This window comes from Littorina saxatilis, linkage group LG4, assembly GCF_037325665.1.
Source record: "Littorina saxatilis isolate snail1 linkage group LG4, US_GU_Lsax_2.0, whole genome shotgun sequence".
NCBI lineage: Eukaryota > Metazoa > Mollusca > Gastropoda > Littorinimorpha > Littorinidae > Littorina > Littorina saxatilis.
In genome coordinates this window covers 64,710,977-64,733,469 of record NC_090248.1, presented here as the reverse complement: position 1 = coordinate 64,733,469, position 22,493 = coordinate 64,710,977, and the positions used below count along the sequence as shown (strand labels likewise).

The window sequence follows — 22,493 nt, the reverse complement described above, 5'->3', positions numbered from 1 at the left end:
CAGTACTATTCTTGCACATTATCTATTATAGGCCGAAAAAATTGGACAAAACGCTGAGTGGGTACAATTATCTCCCATAACCATGCGCCACCGTGGATCCCAAGCACTGTCCGAGTGCTTCCCCCTTACAGGATGTAGGTGGCGCGTCCTCTTTCTTTTTTCGCGCGTGTCAGACCGGCTGTGTTTCTGCTACGCTCCCGGATTATTTTGGACTAAGAGGCTCCTTTTCTGTGTGGACTATCACCTGTTGGATTATTGTGTGTTATTCCACTTCTGGCTTGAGGCTACGTTGTGTTTCCTTCAACTTGTGCCTCCGTTTTTGTGTGGCGGACTCGGCGTGCCTCCCGTCCTACTTCGTGGTGACCGGTCGTCTGCTTCTCGTTTCGCCGCATTCACTTGAGTATTGACCTAAATTTTCTTTGAATTTTGTTAATTCTCGGTCTTTAAGGGTACGTACAGGGCGAGGTAGGATGTCTCGTCCTGTTTTGGGCTCTGGTTCTACGGAACCAGAGTCTGCCGGGGGCAACCCTTCTCCGGGCGCCCAGCGTCATGTTTTACGCACGGAGAAGGGGATCTTTCGGCGCTCCGACTCTCCCTCCCCAAACGCTTTGCGTTTGCGGCGAGGGAGGGCGGAGAAAGCCTGTTTGAGCAAGCTCAATGCGAGCTTGCTCAAACAGGCTGGGCTTGAGCCTGGGACTTCGGGCGGGGCTGCGCCGTCGAAGGTTCGGGGAAGGTCGAGGGGAAAGAAAAAGCTTCTTTCTCCTTCTCCTTCAGTGGAACAGGCTTCCCCCCCTTCGACGCCGTTGTCCGGTCCTCAGTCTCAGGCTTCAGCTCCTCCCGGTTTCAAGCCTGGGGGGAAGGTTTCCTTCTCCCCCCTGGCTCGAATCCGGGGGCAGGTCGATTCCCAACCCTCTTTGGGGGTTGGTGAATCCGATCTAGGGGCTACTGGAGAGACTCAGGTTTTGACAGCCAACGGCCATACCACGTTGAAAACACCGGTTCTCGTCCGACCACCGAAGTTAAGCAACGTCGGGCCCGGTTAGTACTTGGATGGGTGACCGCCTGGGAACACCGGGTGCAGTTGGCATTAAAATCTTCCTTTTCCGGTGCCTCTCCTGTGCCCTCCTCGGTTTCCACCGCTGTGGAAGCCAGGAGGGACACGGGTCCTCCTCTGAACTCCCTCGCTGGGTCGTCTGCTGCTGTTTTGACAGTAGTTTCGGCCTCCTGGGGGGGGAGATCGGAGGAGATGACGGGGTCTCTGAATTCCCTCCCCGCTGGGGTTGGGATGCGAATTGACCCCGTTCAGGGCGGTCCTGTGGGGGCAGGGGTTTCAGGCTTCGTGCCTACGACCACTGCTACTACGGTTCCCTCTGACGTCCGTGTGACTGGTGGCTGTCCCTCTTGAAACGCTCCGGCCGACTAGTTACTGGACGTGGAGGTGTTCGACAGAACGTGGTACTTCTGTCGAATGGTCAGGGCGACGGGAACATTGTTTCTGTTGCTCAGACCGACACCTCCGACCGGACCGTCTTGACCCCACGCCATTCCTTAGCGTCTGGTGTTCGGGTGACGGATGGTCCGGACCAAGGGTCCGGAACGTTCCAGGCTTACGGGTCGGGATCGAACCGGACCCACGGGTCCCGACTGGACTTGACCTCCGGGTTTGGTCCGGACGGGACCCATGGTACGGGACAGTACCTCTGGCCCTTGACGGACCCCCCGGACCTACGGGTCCGGATGGTACGGTACGGGACCAGTGTTTCGGTCGGGACCGGACCACCCGACCACCTCTGTTGGTCTGGGTGGTCTGGCACCGAACCGGAACACACCGGACCTACGGGTCCGGAGGGTACGGTACCGGACCAGTGGTCCGGTCGGGACCGGACCACTCGACCACCTCTGTTGGTCCGGGTGGTCTGGCACCGAACCGGACCATGCCGGACCTACGGGTCCGGATGGTACGGTATGTCCACGTCCGGACCGAGCCACCCGAACACTTCTGTGGGTACGGATGGTTCGGTACCGAACGGGACCTCCGGATGGTACGGGACCGGACCAAATCTACGGGGTCGGATGGTCCGGTACCGGACCACCCGACCACCTCTGTTGGTCCGGATGGTCTGTCACCGAACCGGACCATACCGGACCACCGGACCTACGGGTCCGGATGGTACGGTAGGTCCACGTCCGGACCGAACACTTCAGTGGGTACGGATGGTTCGGTGCCGTACGGGACCTCCGGATGGTATGGGACCGGACCACAGGACCGGAACACCGGACCACCCTACCGGATCGGTCCGGACCACCCGACCACCTCTGTTGGTCCGGATGGTCTGGCACCGAACCGGACCTACGGGTCCGGATGGTACGGTATGTCCACGTCCGGACCGAGCCGCCCGAACACTTCTGTGGGTACGGGTGGTTCGGTGCCGAACGGGACCTCCGGATGGTGCGGGACCGGACCGGACCTACGGGTCCGGATGGTCCGGTGCTGGACCGGTGGTCCGGTCCGGACCGGACCACCCGACCACCTCTGTTGGTCCGGATGGTCTGGCACCGAACCGGACCATACCGGACTTACGGGTCCGGATGGTACGGTGTGTCCACGTCCGGACCGAGCCACCCGAACACTTCTGTGGGTACGGATGGTTCGGTACCGAACGGGACCTCCGGATGGTACGGGACCGGACCGGAACACCGGACCGGAACACCGGACCACCCTACCGGACCGGTCCGGACCACCTCTGTTGGATGGTACGGTACGTCCACGCCCGGACCGAACCACCCGAACACTTCTGTGCGTACGGATGGTTCGGTGCCGAACAGGACCTCCGGATGGTACCGGACCTACGGGTCCGGACCTACGGGTCCGGATGGTCCGGTGCGGGACCACCCGACCACCTCTGTTGGTCTGGATGGTCTGGCACCGAACCGGACCATACCGGACCACCGGACCTACGGGTCCGGATGGTACGGTATGTCCACGTCCGGACCTAACCACCCGAACACTTCTGTGGGTACGATGGTTCGGTGCTGAACGGGACCTCCGGATGGTACGGCACCGGACCGGACCACCCTACCGGACCGGATCGGCACCCCCGACCGGACCGGACCATTTCTTTTCTGATCAGACCCGATGGGTTCCTGTTCAGTCTATAAATGGCGGGGGGTTCGTTGGCTGGGCTGACCCAACAGTCGCAGGGTTGTTGTTTTTCTCCCCCTTCGGCTGCTGGAGACGTTTCGTCTTTGGGGCAGGGGTCTTCGCGGCCTCTTGCTTCTGTGGGCGTTTCTTCACAGCCTGCTTCATCGCTTTCGGCTCTTCCCCCTCAAGCTCCCTACACTCCTGCTTTTGAGGAGTTGTCGGGAAGTGAAGAGGAGAGTGAGTCGGAGGACGATAGGGAGGAGGATCAGGGTCGCCCTGAGGTTAACACTGAACCTCTACCCTTGCCGGTTTCTGATGGAACTTCCGAAGCTATGCTTCGTACTTTCCAACAGTACATGACAGACATCACGCGGCGTCTTGACGTCACGGGTGCCTCTCTTAAGCGTCTGTCGTCTAGTGTTGACACACAGGACGTGGACCCGGGGTCTGAGGACGAGAGGCAGGAGGCTCGTCCTCGCACAGCTAGAAGGACGTTTGAACAGTTTCAGGACGTCCTTCCCTGAGACGCCCTCTCGTCCTTTGAGTCCGCTTCGGCCCGGGCGCGGGAGGCTCACGCCGCGTCTGCCGGCGGCTCGTTTTATGAACGATCCGGCCGCCGGCAATTCGCGTTCCACCCTAGTCTAAGTGCCACGGTGGAAGCGGCAGCACATCGCCTGAGGAGTACAGATTCACGTGCAAACGCGACCTATGTTCCTCGGGAGGACGCGGGTTCAGTGCCATGCTTTCCTTCGGGAGGCGCACCTCCACTGTTTCCTCGTGTCCAATCTGTTTCGTCCCTCCCTTTTCCCTTTGACTCTCGAACTCTCCCTTTCCAGACTTCGAGTGTTTAGGGTGGGGCTGACGGTGATGTGTTCGTTGGGGAGGTGCCTTCGGTCAAGAAGGTGGAACTGAGCTCTGCTTCGTTCCACAATCTTGAGGCCACCGTTTCTTCCACAGTCGAGGCCCAATCACAGGCCTTGACATGGATGAGCACGCTGTCCACACTGTTGGACCCTCCCGATTGGGCAGAGTCCGATTCCACTCGGGTCCTTGACACGGTTCGAGTGGATCGGGCTTTGCATGCCGTGCGATCGTGCGTGACGTCTGCGGCAGAATTGGCCATTGGAACACGGGTCCACTTTATTGGCCCTGTTCCGTGATCATTTTCTGCCTACTCCTATAGTGCCTCCGGATATGAGGAAGAGTCTGAGGAATACGTTTCCTCAGCCTTCTTCCCTCTTTCATCCGGACACTGTTCGTTCTGTGGTGGAGTCCACACGCCAGAGGAACACTGATTCTCTGATGGTTGGCCTCGCTGCTTCGGCGACAGCGGCGGGGAGTAAGAGAAGTGCTACAGTCACCTCCAGCTCCCAGCCTCAGAAGAAGAAGAAGAAGCCAGTTTCACTGCCTCCTTCTTCCTCCTCTTAGGCGCCTGTTGCGTTCCCAAGCAAGACGAAGGGTGCTCAGACAGGTAAGGGGAAGCAGCACCACCAGGGGGGGTGGTCGCAAGCCTGCGCCTGCCCGCCAGCAGAATTTTCAGTGAGTCCCGGCCCTACGTTGACGCCCCCTCAAGTTGCCCCTCTTTCGTCCGTCGGTTCCCTTTTTTCGGGCCCGCGGCATGTGGGGCAGACTGGTCTCCAACCAGTTTTTCTTGAGGGTGGTGTGGTCGGGGTTTTCTCTACCGCTGTCGTCACAACCTCCATTGTCCGCTCTACCTTGGACGTTCCCCCCTCCTCGAGAGCCTGCCAGATGGCAGGCTCTTCAGGACGAGGTGAACTCGTTGGTCGAGAAGAAGGCGGTCTACCCCCTTTCTCAGCCTTCTCTGGGGTTCTGCTCCCGCCTGTTCACCGTCCCCAAAAAGGACGGCCGGTTCAGGCCGGTGTTGGACCTCTCCACCTTGAACTTGTACCTTCACAGGTGCAAATTCAAGATGGAAACCCCTTCGTCGGTCCGGTTGGCCATCCGGCCAAACGATTGGGCCATGTCTGGGACCTCCAGGATGCTTACTTCCACATCCTGGTGGCCCCGGGGTACCGACATCTGCTCCGGTTCGTTTGGGAGGGCACGGTGTTCGAGTTTCGGGCCCTCCCATTCGGCCTGTCCTTGGCCCCTCTGATTTTCAACGGGGACAACAACACCACATGCTTAGCTTACCTTCGCCACCAGGGGGGCACCAATTCTCGGTCCCTCTCCCTGTTGGCGGAGGAGATTCTGCTCTGGTGCCAGACCAATCAGGTCCGGATGTCAGTCCAGTTCGTTCCGGGGAAACTGAACGCCCTGGCCGACATTCTCAGTCGGGGCGATCAGGTTCTCTCCACAGAATGGACCATCGCTCACAACGTTCTACAGCGTCTGTGGGCAAGGTGGGACCGTCCTCTGATCGATCTGTTCGTAACTCGATTCAGCGCTCGGCTTCCCAGGTACGTCAGCCCCTTTCGAGACATGAATGCGTTCCACTTGGACGCATTCACTCTCTTGTGGAGGCTCCTCGATGCTTACGCCTATCCCCCGACATCTCTGATTCCGAGGGTGCTGGCAAAATATCTGCAGGAACGACCAAGACTGATTTTGGTCGCGCCTTACTGGCCAACAGCTCCGTGGTTTCCAGATCTTCGCGGTCTCACCCACGTAGACCCTCTACCTCTGGATCTGGACGGGGGAGGTCTGCTCCAGCCTCGATCATGCCTCCCTCATCCACGTCCAGAGAGTCTGTGCTTGACCGCATGGCTCTTGTGCGCTCCAAACTGCTTGCACTAGGATTGCACAAGAGTTCAGTAGAGTTTTCCTTGAACGCTAAGAGGCGATCAACTAATCAGCTCTACGACTTACGCTGGAGAGCTTGGGCCACCTTCGCCTTGTCCAAGGGGATAAAGCCGCTTTATCCCTCAACACAGGACTTGGCCAACTTCCTGGTGGAAGTGTATCAAAAGAAGAGTCTTTCTTCTAAGACTCTTCTTGGATACAGATCTGCCATCGCTTCCACGATTGCGGCCGCTACTGGTCGCAGAACTGAACACTTGATCAGGTCCTCCCTCATCGCTAATGTCCTTTCGGGTATTAGCAATGCAGCGGTGTCTAAACCTCGGGTTTCATTTCCCAAGGGGGATGTCTTTCTGGTCCTCAAACTCCTGCGTAGCAATGAGTTTGAACCCCTGGCAGGCATCAGTATGAAGTTGCTGATTTTTAAGACTAATTGTTCCTCATCGCTTTAGCCACTTGCCGTAGACTCAGTGGTATTCAAGCTTTGAGTGGCCTGGACTTTGACATTGAGTTCACCACACAGCAGTGGTTGCTAGCATGGTCACGTCAGTCTAAGGTATGTTTCTTGGGTATATTTTCTTTTACGGTAGTACTGTTCGAAAATTGCCTGGGTATCTTAATCCTTGGATTTAAGTGATTTTGATTAAGGAGTTTAATACTCTACATATCACCCTCACACCACTCTGGTATTCTGTGCAAGAATAGTACTGTCGAGGTAAGTGTTATATTGACTGTAAGGCTTCTTTTTAAGCCTACTGTCTATATGATACTTACCGAGACAGTACTATTAGAGTTTCCCTCCCGCCTCCCCTCTTGATATGTTATGGGCTTTTTGAGGGTCTGCAGCTCATAAAGAAAGAGGACGCGCCACCTACATCCTGTAAGGGGGAAGCACTCGGACAGTGCTTGGGATCCACGGTGGCGCATGGTTATGGGAGATAATTGTACCCACTCAGCGTTTTGTCCAATTTTTTCGGCCTATAATAGATAATGTGCAAGAATAGTACTGTCTCGGTAAGTATCATATAGACAGTAGGCTTAAAAAGAAGCCTTACATCCTTTTTAAGACCTGATTTTCTCAGATGTTTGGAGGTCTTAAAAGGGGGGTTCCACTGTATTAAGTTTAGTTTGATGGTTTGAGCCAGTAATGTGCATCTCGGGTACTTTGATGGGACAGTAGAAAATCTGTTGGTGTTACATTTAGTTTATAAATTGGTGTACCTTTTGTGTGTGAGGTACTTTCAAAGAACATGATGAATTTTCTTACTATGGGTTGTGACGTGTCATTCCGCTATGGGTTGTGACGTGTCATTCCGCTATGGGTTGTGACGTGTCATTCCGCTATGGGTTGTGACGTGTCATTCCGCTATGGGTTGTGACGTGTCATTCCGCTATTGACCGTGTAATTGATTGATTTCTGTCAGTGTTTCTTTTATCGGCATCATTTCGGGGAGCATTGATTCAGAGTGTTTTTTTTTTTTTAGAGATCTTCATTATTTTTGGGTGTTTTATGTTGGTTATATCTGTGAGGAACAAAATAGTTAATTAATGTTTAATCCACCAAGCTGAAATGCAATACCGAAGTCCGGCCTTCGTCAAAGATTGCTTGGCCAAAATTTCAATCAATTTAATTGAAAAATGAGGGTGTGACAGTGCCGCCTCAACTTTTACAAAATGCCGGATATGACGTCATCAAAGACATTTATTGAAAAAATGAAAAAAAACGTCCGGGGATATCATACCCAGGAACTCTCATGTCAAATTTCATAAAGATCTGTCCAGTAGTTTACTCTGAATCGCTCTACACACACACACACACACACACACACACACACACACATACACACACACACACACATACACACATACACCATGACCAATGAGAGTGGTTTGTTTATGAGAATAGTGAAGATGAAGAATGTCTTGTGGAGTAATACCAAAGTGAGAGTGTGAGATTATGTCTGTATCAAGCTTGTTTTGTCTTTGTTGCAGCTTGGAGAAAAGTTGAAAAAGAAACAGGACAGGTATGACATTCTGCGAAAGTGTGAGTGTGTGTGTGTGTGTGTACGTGCGCATGCGCACTGCCAAGTTTGTGAATGCGCACATGTTTGTGTGTGTGTGAGAAGGAGGGTTGTGTGTTGTTTTCATAGGCAACTGTGTGTTGTTTTCACAGGCAACTGTGTGTTGTTTTCATAGGCATATGTGGGTTTTTTTCATTGGCATATGTGTGTTGTTTTCATAGGCATATGTGTGTTGTTTTCATAGGCATATGTGTGTTGTTTTCATAGGCAACTGTGTGTTGTTTTCATAGGCATATGTGTGTTGTTTTCATAGGCATATGTGTGTTGTTTTCATAGGCATATGTGTGTTGCATGATTGTATTTGTGAACCTACGATACTTTCATATGTCTGTCTGACAAAAGTGTGATTTTGTTTCAGTTTTCTGCAGCTGCAGACGGAAAAAGAGAACCTCTTCGAAGACAGCAAGTAAGTACTTTGAAAAAGGTCACTTTTAGTTTGAAATTGTCATTGACTGATGACTGACTGACTGTTACCTAAACTCATTGAGTTGTTTGGGCAGAGTGGGATTCAAGGGATCAACACAATATGCAGAGTAACGTACCACATACAAGCATTAATCACACATGAGAATCGTCAGACTTTTGGCTGAAATCAGACTTTCTTGTGAGCTCCAAGACATAATTTCAGAGCTTTCTTTGTGCTCCTTCCTCCGAAGTAGTGTATTATTTTGGAACCATGGGCCCTTTTCAGACTTTTTCATGTATCCTTGTTTCAGTGTCTGATTAATTAAGCATTCAGAGGAGAGGTTTCTGACCATTCCCCCGAAATCGGCGTATGCTGCCTGAATGGCGGGGTAAAAACGGTCATACACGTAAAAATCCACTCGTGCTAAAAACATGAGTGAACGTGGGAGTCTAAGCCAATGAACGAAGAAGAAGAAGAAGAAGACCATTCAAGGAAGAAGAAGTACACCCATGAACAGATCTGAAAATTGTCCTGGTTCCAATTTGAACACTACAGTCTCACACACTAGTAGGAGGGATCAAGAATACATAGAGAGAAAGAAAAAGGTTTACTGAAAAAACAGATGTACACAAACTGACGCTGAATTTGTTTTAACAAAACAGGAAGAAGACAGAGGAGTTGCAGGCGGCACGGGACAGAGATCAGAAATATTACCACGACCAGATCAGCAAACTGCAGCAAGAACTGGAAAAAGCCAGAGAGGTTAGATGCTATGGCTTTATTTTCAGCATCAAAAAACAAGAATTGTAGGTTATCAGAACGTTTGTTTGTGTGTCTGCTTCAAAGACCACTGGGTCAGAGTACTGTAAATGTAACGTTAAAAACAAGAATTGTAGGTTATCAGAACGTTTGTTTGTGTGTCTGCTTCAAAGACCACTGGGTCAGAGTACTGTAAATGTAACGTTTTGTTTTCTCAATATTTAAACACTCCAATAAACTACAATTCTTTTTTATTTTTTTTTATTTTTTTATTTTTTTTTATTTTTATTTTTTTTTAAATTTTTTTTTTAAACTACAATTAAATTACATATTCTTACTCAACTCACATAGATAGCAATAACTTCGTTTGGTTGCTAAGACATTGAAGCACTCTTACATGGTTACATGGGGAGATAACTCTAAAGAAAAACACCCATCCGCCATATAAGGCCTGGGTCGCGGTAGTTATCTCCCCTACCGGCGCCCGCGCATGCGCAAGCCGTATACCGGTAATACTCATTCCTTCTTCTTCAACGCACGGAGCAAGACGTGTGTTGCACTCTGTCTTCAATTTTGTATCTGCTGGTATTCACGTTGGTGTTTGACCATCGGACCTTGGTTACGCTTTCGTTGTCTTCTTCACTACTCCAAGTATTGGGTGAGATCTTTCTTTTTTATTACCGAGACGCGGTTTATTAACTGTTTGGAACGTTTTGCGTCTTATGTTTTGGTTCATTTTTGTCATCCAATATGGCGGACAAACCGAAAGATAAGGAGAGAGAAAGAACTCGGAGTTCGACCAGACAGGCTTGCTCTCCTAGCTCTCAATCAGGCAAAACGCCCCAATCCAAAGTTAAGGTGGCTACTACCACTCCGTCTCGGACTCAGAAAATTCCACCGGCGGATAACGTTTCTGTCTCTGTTTTCAACCCGGCAAATGATGATTTGTTTTCAGTTACGATTGACAAACCAACCGAGCCTTTTTCGGCACCTTCCACTAAAGTTCAAGCGCCTAGCGCAGATTCATCTTTGTCTAAGACTGATTTGCTAGCGATTTTATCGTCTTTCAAAACAGAAGTGCATGAGTTGATCTCGTCGGAAAGACAAATAGCCCAACATGCTGCTCTGTCTCGTCCTTCGGGTGTTACTAATGTTTCCTCGCTTGCGCGGGTTCGCTCTGAACCTACTGCTACGGTCACGTCCGCTGGCGTGGTGGCAGATCCAACGACGGTGTTGGATATGTCGGACTCATCTTTTGACAAGTTTTTGTCTGAGTCTAGGACATCAGCACTTTCGGGTGTTCTTGGCGAAGTACGCAAACCTTTGAAGTCGGTTTCCGTTTCGGCGGAATTGCACACTGACCGTAAGGGTTTTTCCACAGACCAACCTGGCTCCGTTTTCACGGTCCTGGGAATGGGATGTGAAGGGCATGTGTCTGCTGGTTCCGCCCCCTCAATTCCAGTCGGGGCGGCTGCTGGCAGACAGGTTACAGGATCTTCCGGTTCCAATTTATTGGGGCCGGTCGATGCTCATGCTAGTCAATCCTCTGCTGGTTCCGCCCCCTCAATTCCAGTCGGGGCGGCTTCCGGTGGCAGGAGAGGATCCTCTGCTGGTTCCGCCCCCTCAATTCCAGTCGGGGCGGCTTCCGGTGGCAGGAGAGGTTTGACTTCCGCTGTTAGCACTTCGTTGCTGGCGGGAGTCATTCATCAGCCTGTGGCTTCCGGTTCCGCTGTTGCGGCTTCCGCTAGCCTTTCTCAGGCTACATCCGCTTCCTTTCCCAGTTCTACTGGCGTTGGACAGCCGGATGGTGGTTCAATCCACGGGTTTCCGGTTTCCGGAAATTTTTCACAACCGTTTCCGGTTCCGGCTCTTTTTGCCTCACCGGATGTCGGTTCTGCTGGTCATCCCCCAGTTGATCTCTATGATGCTTCGGTTGGGGATGAACAGGATGTGGAGGAAGAAGCATCAGATGCAGAGGAGGAAGCTTCTCGCCGACTTCCGGCTAAGCTACATCTTTTGTTGTCTTTGGCAGCAGAGGTTACTGCACGCTACTTCCCGGAAGGGGTGGCTGCGGCAACCACTTCCGCTGCTCCTCCTCCATCAGCTTTTGCTGACTTTGCCCCTTCTCAAGAGCGGACTGAGAACTTCAAGTTTTTGGAGTCACCTGCTGTGGCCTATCAACTTGCGAAAGTGTTTCAGGGCGATGTTCCTCTTCCGCTGTTATCAGCTCATGGGGACGCTCCTGCAGGGGCTCAGTCTTGGCTGGCTGCTTCCGGTCGCGCGGTTCCGGCTTCGGCCGCTCAGCGGAAGCTTCGTCTCGCTACTTCTAGCAGACCTTTGATTTCGTCCTTTGCCTTACCATCGGCTTCACTTCCGGTTTCACCGGAACTGGCTTCCATTAGGCAAGACGGCTACAGCAAAGAGAGGCTTTCTGGTTGTAAAGAGAAAGATCTCATTGCCGTTGAAGAATGCGGCCGCTCTGCTTTGGAATTATCGTCTCTGACTGACACTTTAATTCGTTCCCTCTCTCGGGCAGTGACATCCTCTCTGAACCCTTTCGAGTTCAGGCATGACGCGGATCCTAAGGACGTTTCGCTCCTTTTTGCGACCTTAGGAAGGGTGTCCGCAGAACAAATGGCTTTGTCTGCAAAGTTGTATGCACAGGCCGTCTTCTGGCGACGTGAAGCTCTGCTGTCGGGCTCTCGTCTACAAGACAAGAACATTCTTGAATCGCTCAGGGTCTCTCCGATCCTACAAGGTTCCCTTCTCGGACAGGACACTCTGGACGCGCTTCAGAAGCAAACTCAGCAGAACAAAGATTTGCAATTTGTGAAGCTTTCTGAGTTTGCCTTTTCGAAGCAGCAAGCTAAGCATAGCGGTCCACCTGCCCAGTCTTTCTCGGGTTCCTCCAAATCTGGTCATAAGCCGAGCAGGGGTTCAGCTTCGCGAGGAGGGAACCGGTCGCGACCTTACCCCAAGAACAAGCCTTCCTTCGGGAAGAGGGGGTCAGGTCGAAAGCCTAACCCCCAATGATGCCCCCCCGATCTCAGCACTCCTGCTCCCCCCACGATTACGGTGGCGGGAGGCCTTTTTCGGGCTTTACCAGCATGGTTAAGAAAGTCAAACAACCACTGGATTGCAGGAGTGCTCAGATCGGGGTTCCGGCTTCTGTGGAGTTCTCAAAAGGCTCCATTGACCAGAACTCCTCCGTCTTTTCGGTTTCCGGCCAGACCGGAAGCCAGAGAGGCCGCTCAGGCCGAAGTAGAACTTCTCATTCAGAAGCAAGCAGTGGAAGAAGTTCGGGACCATGCCTCCCCAGACTTTTACGGACGTCTGTTTGTCGTTCCAAAAGCCTCGGGAGGATGGCGTCCGGTGCTGGATCTTTCTCAGCTAAATCTTTTTCTGAGAAAGATCAAGTTTACCATGGAGACTCCCACCTCAGTGAGGCAGGCCCTCAGGCCACGCGATTGGGTCACCTCCATAGATCTTTCCGACGCTTACTTCCACATCCTGATGCACCAAACAGACCGGAAGTGGCTCCGCTTTGTTTGGGGCAACAGGATTTTTCAATTCAGGGCGCTTCCTTTCGGCCTTTCTTTGGCTCCCTGGATCTTTACGATGGTGGTTCGCCAGTTTTGCATTCTAATCCGAGGTCAAGGTATTCGTCTACGGACGTACCTAGACGACTGGCTAATTCAGAATCAGGCGCAATCTCTGTGCCTCAGGCACACACAGACTGTGTTGCAGGAGGCAGCGGAGCTAGGCTTCATGATCAACTGCAAGAAGTCCGAGTTGACACCTTCCCAGAACTTTACGTATCTGGGAATGGTTTTCGACACTGTGAAATGGACAGTTCAGCCCACTCAGAGGAGAATAAGCAAGATCCGGGATCACATAAATGCCACGGCGGTTCTGTCTATGGCTTCGGTCAGGTCTCTGACTTCCATCCTAGGCCAGATGGAATCGCTGTCCCCTCTGACTCATTTGGGCAGGCTTCACAAGCGCCCGTTTCAGGAGGCACTGAACTCCAGGTGGGACCCTCAGTCTCAGGACTGGGAGACTCTAGTCCCACTTCAGGACTGGTTTATAGAAACGACCAAACAGTGGCTGGTCACAGCTTGGCTCTCGCAGGGAGTTCCCATAGTTCTTTCCCCGCCTTCGAGGCACTTGTTCACAGATGCCTCTCTCGAGGGGTGGGGGGCTCACCTGGAAGGTCACACGACCTTTGGTCTCTGGGACCAGGCGCAAGTCAAATGGCACATAAATCTGCTAGAGTTAGAAGCAGTCTTTCTAGCATTGACGGAGTTCCTACCCTTGGTCAAGGGGGAACATGTTCTAGTTCACTCCGACAACACCACAGTAGTGTCCTATCTGAACAGACAAGGAGGGTCTCGCTCTCTGCCCCTGTCGCACAGGGCATGCGAGATCTTGATGTGGAGTCACAATCACGGTGTAGTTTTGTCAGCAAAGTACCTTCCGGGAAGGCTGAATGTCTTGGCAGACTCTCTGAGTCGGTCTTCCAAGATAGTACACACGGAGTGGACGATCACTCATCAAGCGCTTCTTCGCCTCTGGGCCCAAGCGGAGAAGCCGTCCATAGACTTATTCGCCACACGGTTCTCACGCCGTCTGCCGATTTTCGTGTCCCCATTTCCAGATCCCGAAGCGTGGGAAGTCAATGCTCTGGAAATCTCTTGGAGCGGGCTGATCGCCTACGCTTTTCCTCCCATTCCCCTCCTAGGGAGGGTCCTGCGAAAGGCAGACATGGAAAGACCATCTCTGATTCTAGTGGCACCAAACTGGCCGGGACAGCCTTGGTACCCGGACCTTCTGCGGCTGTCAAACGGCCCACCTCTTCCTCTAGATCTCAAAAGAGGCGACTTGGTACAGCCTCGATCGGGCATTCCCCACGAGAATCCGCAGTGGCTTGCCCTGCACGGTTGGATTCTGTGCGGGAATCATTGAAAAGATCAGGTGCGTCAGACGCTACTATCGATTTGATTCAGGCGTCTCATAGAGGTTCTACGTCGTCAGTTTATACCTCTCACTGGTTGGCGTGGCTTAAATGGTGCAAGGCTAACGGAGTGAAACCTACGTCACCCCGATCTATTCAAGTGGCAAATCATTTGTCTTGGCTAGCTAGTCAGGGCGCCGCGCCGGCTTCTTTGAAAGTCCGTAGGTCAGCTATTTCAGTTACCTTGAAACAGCTAGGACATTCTATATCACGCGAAGGTTTCATTACTAGCGTATTAAAGGGAGCTTCCCTTCGTTTTGACAAAACGAGATCCGCTATTCCAGCATGGGATCTGCCCTTAGTGCTGGAATATTTAAGAACTCAAGACTTTGAGCCCTTATGCTCTGCCAGTCTGGCGAATCTTACGCGAAAGGCAGTTTTTCTTGTCATGTTGGCGTCAGGTAGACGGGGTAGCGAAATTCACGCCTTGTCAGGCTCACCTCGCGATGTGTCCTTTGAAAAGGACGGTTCGGTCATACTTAGGTTTTGCGCGAAGTTTTTAGCAAAAAACCAAAAACCAGATAAACCCTCGCCATTAATCCAGATCAAACCTTTGAGCTCCATTCTCGCTCCTTCAGACCCGGATATTGCAAACTGTCCTGTGAGAGTACTGAGAGCATACCTGTCTCGTTCAAATCCGATCAGATCCTCCAGTCAAAAGCTTCTTTTCCTATCAGTCAATACGAAGAGGGAGAAGGACATAATTAAGTCAACCTTGGCGAGATGGGTCTCCACCCTAGTAAGACAGGCTTACATTTGGTGGCAAAGAGAAGGGGGGGGGCAGTCAGTCCTTCCTCTCCGGTCAGCACGGACTCACGAGCTTAGAGCTTGGGCATCGTCTTCAGCGGTCTTACGATCCAGAAGACTTCAAGAAGTCATGGACTCAGCCTACTGGGCATCTGAGGATGTGTTCATGAACTTTTACTTGCGGGATATCGCAAGTTCTCGTATGGATGGAACATTTGGCCTGCCAGCCATGGTGGCTGCGGGACAGATGCTTTCTCGATGTTAATTGTGAGTATATATTTTTACCCACCACCTAGATTAGCAATCTGCTATCTATGTGAGTTGAGTAAGAATATGTAATTTAATATAAAATTTCAAAAATAAATTTTCATTTAATTAATATACTTACCAACTCACATATTGAATTCCCTCCCAGCCTTCCCCGCAATTTATTTAAAGGGATATGGGTTTTCAGAACGGAATGAGTATTACCGGTATACGGCTTGCGCATGCGCGGGCGCCGGTAGGGGAGATAACTACCGCGACCCAGGCCTTATATGGCGGATGGGTGTTTTTCTTTAGAGTTATCTCCCCATGTAACCATGTAAGAGTGCTTCAATGTCTTAGCAACCAAACGAAGTTATTGCTATCTATGTGAGTTGGTAAGTATATTAATTAAATGAAAATTTATTTTTGAAATTTTATATTCTTGTTTTTTGATTCTGAATTTTGAAAAGTAAGCAGTCTCTCTGTTTTGGAATTTTTTATTTTCAACAGTGATTGACTTTTATATAGACCTTGCTGTAAAATGTAGTCTAAACAACGAAGTGACTGTGGTAAGATGAACAAAGTTAAAAAACAAAGGAATACTGTACTCGCCGATACAAGAACGAGACAAGACGGTACGAATTTTCGCTTATGGAAGCTTTATCAGGAAAAACAAGAACACAAAAGACAACAAAAAGCAGACGCAACACGGAACGAACAAGGTTTGAACAAAAATGGAGGGGAAACACGCAAAAAAGGGAAGGAACTATAGGAACGGAAATGAATGAAAGGTTGGATGATGTCAAGGGCACAGGCATACTAGACTAAAAGTGATACACATTCATAAAAGGGGGGGGGGGGGGGGGGGGGGGGGGGGGGGGGGGGGGGGGGGGAGGGGAGGGAGGGGGAAAAAATAAAATTTTAAAAAAATTAAAAAAAAATTTTTTTAAACTTTTGCTTGCATTCAAATCAAGTTGTATGTGTTTGTTTCTGTACGTTTGCCATTTTTAGTGTATTTCTCTTTCATTTGTCATCACTGTACGATTTGTGGGTTTTTTCAGGCGCAGGAGAGTCTGAAAACTTCCTCAGATGGTTACACACACGGATTGCAGCGAAAAGTTGAAGAACTACAGAAACAGGTGACACAGTGAAATATACATAGTTAATCCAGTCTTATGCAGTCATTGAACTTCAGACTCTTTCCCCGGAATCATATTCAAATAATGTCACAGCATAATTGAAAAAAATCAAAAATAAGCAATGAAATTAATTTTATTCAATTCAGTAAGGTTCAATACAACTTTGTTATCTGAATGTGACTTGTTCACCATGAGCAGTGAAAAATTAGGTCCCTGCCTGGCTACATTGACATGACCTCATTTACATGATATACATGTACTAACGTGGGAGTGTATGGTTAAGTTATGTAATGGGTGGTCTCTCTTACATATGTAGGATCATGATAATGTTGTGTTGTGCTGTTGTCAGGTGGACACTGCAGGCATCGTGGGGAGTCACCAGCTGCAGGAGCAGAGCCACAAGTTATGTAGGATTATGATAATGTTGTGTTGTGCTGTTGTCAGGTGGACACGGCAGGCATCGTGGGGAGTCACCAGCTGCAGGAACAGAGCCACAAGTTCCAGCAGGAGGTCAAGGAGCTCAACACTCAGCTGGCCGCACTCAGGCAGAAGAATGACGATCTGGCTGCACAGCTACAGGTCCACATTTTTCTTTTATTGGGATTCAGTTGTTATTGAATAGTTTTATAGCCGCGTATGTTGGGTGTGCTTGGCTAGAGTGAATGGAGTGAAAACCGCATCTATCAAAACGATTCCCAAACTCGGGCTGCAAAAGCACACAGAGGAGCACACACATAATTATACATTCACAGGTATTTGTGCAGGTGCACCCACCCCCATTCAGACACAAACACTGGCACGCACATTCAGACTGACACATGTCCAAACTCAAACAAACTCAAATTTTATTGGCTTCAATTTTCATAGAAGAATTTGTCTTGCGCTTGGGAGAAAGTAAGAGTATAACATATAAAAACAGCATTCATATCACATTTCATGTATCACACACAGTAATCACTAGTATAAGCCTACAATTATCACATTTGTACCTGTATCATACATGCAAATAAATAGTATCACATTTCCACGTATCACACACAATATATACATTACATAACATACAGCAAGCTTCCATCTCCCGCGCCCCCCCCCCCCCCCCCCCCCCCTCCCACACATACATATCCTCGCACGTGCGTCGACTCCATACAAATGACATCATCAGTCCATTAACTAAAATGCACAATGACTAGTAGTGGGTACATGATACTTAATACGTGCTCAACTAGACCTGCTAACTAAAATAATAACAGAAACAAAAACAAGGACTGGGCACAACATTTACACGTGTGTGACCTACTTAAATCAAGTGCCTGTGATCTATAAATAACAATGATTGCGTTTAAAGTAAAACATGAATAATGCCGATGTTTTCTAACAATGAATACATAACAACTAAGATAAGAATGTATGTGCTTTCATAATATGATTATTTTATAAAACACAGTGGGGAAATTTGGAAAATAATTTTTATACGAAACTGCGCACATTGAGTCGAGCTCTGTAGCGTGTGTGTTCGGAGGCAGGAGACACACATATGGCTGTGGATATTAATTGTTCGGTGGATTAAAAAGGATACCCCGACTTCGGCAGGGCAGAAGGAGGTACAAGACGGTGTGCTGTACACACACATACACATTTCTGTTGGTATGACTTCTCGTATGGTTGTCTGTGATCTTAAATTTTGATTTTGTTAACTTTTTATGAAGCTTTTTGAATTGGAAAGAGGCTGATTTTGATGTGCTTGAGTGGTCAAGTTACAGAGCAATTGTTGGTTTTGTTTTGTTTTGCCATTGCGTTATGATAATCAAATTCTTCTTCTTTTTATTCTTCTTCAGCGTTCGACGATAATCAAATTCATTTAACTGTGATGATTTCAACAATATGACAATCAAATTCATTATCTGTAACGATTTCGACATACCTAATTTTCCTTGCTTTTTACAGGAAAGTCAGCGGGCAGGCCAGGAAACTATTGCACAGCTACAAGAAGCGCAGAAAGAGCGTGACACTCAGATCCAGCAACTGCAAGAAGCCAATAAGGTGGCGGAGAAACGCAAAGCACTGCTGGACGAACTGGCCATCAAGTATCAGAAGGAGTATGATGCACACCGCCAGCAGACCATGGCTGCCGAGGAGAAGCATCAGGAAGAAGTGAAAGCTCTGCACGATGAAATTGCTAAACTGGAGGTTAGATCCATTTTTTTTCATTTTGAAATTGTGACATTCTTATTTACTCATTTTGTGAAAGCTGTGCAGGATGAAATCGCTAAGCTGGAGGTTAGATCCAGATCACATGCGAAGCAAAAGTGAGTCTATGTACTCGCCCGAGTCGTCCGTCCGTCCGTCCGGCCTTCCGGAAAACTTTAACGTTGGATATTTCTTGGACACTATTCAGTCTATCAGTACCAAATTTGGCAAGATGGTGTATGATGACAAGGCCCCAAAAAACATACATAGCATCTTGACCTTGCTTCAAGGTCAAGGTCGCAGGGGCCATAAATGTTGTCTAAAAAACAGCTATTTTTCACATTTTTCACATTTTCTCTGAAGTTTTTGAGATTCAATACCTCACCTATATATGATATATAGGGCAAAGTAAGCCCCATCTTTTGATACCAGTTTGGTTTACCTTGCTTCAAGGTCAAGGTCACAGGAGCTCTTCAAAGTTGGATTGTATACATATTTTGAAGTGACCTTGACCCTGAAGTATGGAAGATAACTGTTTCAAACTTAAAAATTATGTGGGGCACATGTTATGCTTTCATCATGAGACACATTTGGTCACATATGATCAAGGTCAAGGTCACTTTGACCCTTATGAAATGTGACCAAAATAAGGTAGTGAACCACTAAAAGTGACCATATCTCATGGTAGAAAGAGCCAATAAGCACCATTGTACTTCCTATGTCTTGAATTAACAGCTTTGTGTTGCATGACCTTGGATGACCTTGGGTCAAGGTCACATGTATTTTGGTAGGAAAAATGTGTAAAGCAGTTCTTAGTGTATGATGTCATTGCTAGGTTTGAAGGTCAAGGTCATGTAAAGGTCAAGGTCAAGGATGTGAGTCGTATGGGCTTTGCCCTTCTTGTTTTACATTTTGAATAGCCGATTTTTGGAAATAACTCTGTCGGGTTTGTATGTGTTGTGGAAGAGTGACCTTTTCTTGCAAAACCTCTGCCAAACATTGGAGGGGCCAATCATTAGGGAGGGCTGTGTGTGAAACACTTGGACAGGAGCATCTGTTTCCGACACTACCATCGCTAGTGATTGGCTTCAACAGAATAGCCTGGAGAAAGGTTTCTGCCTCTTCTGTCCTCACGTCCCCCCGACCATTGTCCCAGCCAGGGGATTGATGATGATGATGATGATGATGATGATGATGATGATGATGATGATGATGATGATGATGATGATGATGATGATGATGATGATGATGATTGATGATCCAGTCAGGGGATTGATGATGATGATGATGATGGTGATGATGATGATGATGATGATGATGATGATGATGATGATGATGATGATGATGATGATGATTGCAGGATAGAGTAGCAGAGCTGAGCAAAACACAGCCCTTGTTGGAAGAGCTGCAGAACAAAGTGCGGTCACTGGAAGACACCAAGGGATGGCTGGAACGCAGGCTGACGGAGACAGAGGTACTGCTCTTATTGCTATTGCTATTGGTATTACTATATCTTATTGTCCTTGGGGAATGTCCTCAAGGTAATGCGGGCTGCTCTCCCTGGGGATAGCGTGCAGCGACAGAATCGTGTTACCCAATTTTGTTATTGTTGTCTTTTTTCTGCAGGTGTGTATTAGTGTTTTTCAAGGCCTGAGACTTCCATCAGCTTACGTGGTACAGTGGTACAGTGTAGGATCAGCTGAAGACGGCCCGCAAAGAGCTGGCGGGGAGGGAAGACCTGCAGCACCAGCACCACTCTGAGATACAGACACTGAATAATAATAATAATACGAGAATTTATATCGCGCACATATCTCACCACAAGGCGACTCAAGGCGCATAGTACGAAATATGAGAGACCCCTGAAATGTAGCCGCTCGGCGCAGAAAGGACAGCACTCTATATTTCGGGGGAAGCATGCTGGGTATTTTCGTGTTTCTATAACCCATTGAACTCTGACATGGATTACAGGATCTTTTCCGTGCGCACTTGGTCTTGTGCTTGCTTATACACACGACTGGGGTTAAGTCACTAGCAGGTCTGCACATAAGTTGACCTGGGAGATCGGAAAAATCTCCACTTTTTACCCACCAGGCTTAACTGAAGGTGTTAACTCTATTCTTGTATCCACTGTGTGGGATCAGCTGAAGGCGGCCCACAAAGAGCTGGAGGAGACGAGGGAAGACCTGCAGCACCAGCACCACCCTGAGATACAGACACTGAAGGTGTTAACTCTATTCTTGTGTCCACTGTGTAGGATCAGCTGAAGGCGGCCCGCAAAGAGCTGGAGGAGACGAGGGCAGACCTGCACCACTCTGAGATACAGACACTGAAGGTGTTAACTCTATTCTTGTGTCCACTGTGTAGGATCAGCTGAAGGCGGCCCGCAAAGAGCTGGAGGAGACGAGGGAAGACTTGCAGCACCAGCACCACTCTGAAATACAGACACTGAAGGAAGAACACACCTCAGAGCTGCTGCACATGAAAGAGGCCCACGAAGAACAAATCAAGGTACGTGTATTGCACTTTAAATGTGCCTGAGATCGAAATTCAAAAACAGACTGCCAACTTTAAGTTATTTATGTCATTGTTTATGTTGCTACAAATGTTTATGTTGTAGAAATGAAACAAACGAAATACAGGGGCATTGCTTGGATTTATATCTTTGACAGATTAATTTGCCAAAGTGACCAAAAGCTGAAATAATATCTTTGACAGATTAATTTGCCAAAGTGACCAAAAGCTGAAATAATATCTTTGACAGATTAATTTGCCAAAGTGACCAAAAGCTGAAATAATATCTTTGACAGATTAATTTGCCAAAGTGACCAAAAGCTGAAATAATATCTTTGACAGATTAATTTGCCAAAGTGACCAAAAGCTGAAACAATATCTTTGACAGATTAATTTGCCAAAGTGACCAAAAGCTGAAATAATATCTTTGACAGATTAATTTGCCAAAGTGACCAAAAGCTGAAACAATATCTTTGACAGATTAATTTGCCAAAGTGACCAAAAGCTGAAATAATTTTGTCAAGTTTTGTTCTGTCCTCAGTGTCACCCTTTCCATCTTCTTTATTTCATGGTGCCAGCAGCTAGAATATTTACTGTTTCTTTCAAAACGTAAATGGTATGATTCAACCATTGACCAAGACCTATGTTAACTGTTTCTTTTCAAGTGTAAATGGTATGATTCAACCATTGACCAAGACCTATGTTAACTGTTTCTTTTCAAGTGTGAATGGTATGGTGCATGTAGCATAGAGAAAGACTGGACATTAATAAAAACCCATGGTGTTGAGTGCTAGTAATACCTGCTATTGCCACTTGGTCTTGTGACAGACGTTTTCTTCCACAAGAGATTACGTTGATTGTCTAACGAAGCGGTCAGGCTGAGTTAGACATCAGCTAATCGAGTGTGGAACAAAACTCTGTCACACAGCCAAGTCGGAATAGCATTTATGTTTCACAGCTTCAACAGAGGAGAGAACAAACACGTTTTGCGCACTCAAGCTTGACAAACCTAAACACAGGAGCAGCCATTGTGGAGAGATCTACTTTTTGACGGAAGTGACCGAACAACTGTGAATGACGTCTCGGTGTATGTGAATGACGTCACAGTCATCGTCACAGTCTGTGTCTTTTGAAGCATCGCATTCTTCATGACGTCTTTCTGTGTCTGCATCCGCGAAATGTTTGTTCATTCCGGGATCTTTGTCATGTACCGTATTTGACGGACTACAAGCCGCGACTTTTAAAAAAAAAAAAATCGCATTGCGGCTTATAAAAAGATGCGGCTAAAACGTTACCTAAACTTGAATAGCATTCACCTAATGGAAGTCACCGCGGATTTTCATTTCGCTCGATTAGCGATTACCGGTACTTTATTAGCTCTCTACTCAAGACTCGGCGCTTTTCTCTTTCTTTCGCGAATCTTCGTTTGTCAACAAGTCGTCGTGACAAGATAGAGTACAGAGAAACACCGGATGTATCAGGATCTCACCCGCGCGCG

General features: G+C 48.5%; 1 protein-coding gene and 1 non-coding gene across 2 annotated transcripts in view; both read left to right on the top strand.

The window, feature by feature from the left end:
• Nucleotides 1–22,493, top strand: part of LOC138965367 (GRIP1-associated protein 1-like) — a 49,318-nt gene that overhangs the window by 13,194 nt on the left and 13,631 nt on the right. Inside the window, exons 12-19 of the mRNA XM_070337507.1 lie at nucleotides 7,895–7,926; nucleotides 8,342–8,389; nucleotides 9,052–9,151; nucleotides 16,217–16,294; nucleotides 16,739–16,873; nucleotides 18,239–18,481; nucleotides 19,842–19,955; nucleotides 20,849–20,992. Coding sequence (XP_070193608.1) covers nucleotides 7,895–7,926; nucleotides 8,342–8,389; nucleotides 9,052–9,151; nucleotides 16,217–16,294; nucleotides 16,739–16,873; nucleotides 18,239–18,481; nucleotides 19,842–19,955; nucleotides 20,849–20,992 — 894 coding nt within the window. The remainder of the gene's footprint in view (nucleotides 1–7,894; nucleotides 7,927–8,341; nucleotides 8,390–9,051; nucleotides 9,152–16,216; nucleotides 16,295–16,738; nucleotides 16,874–18,238; nucleotides 18,482–19,841; nucleotides 19,956–20,848; nucleotides 20,993–22,493) is intronic.
• Nucleotides 969–1,087, top strand: LOC138965733 (5S ribosomal RNA). Its single transcript, XR_011455506.1, has one exon. It is a non-coding gene; the product is annotated as a 5S ribosomal RNA (ribosomal RNA).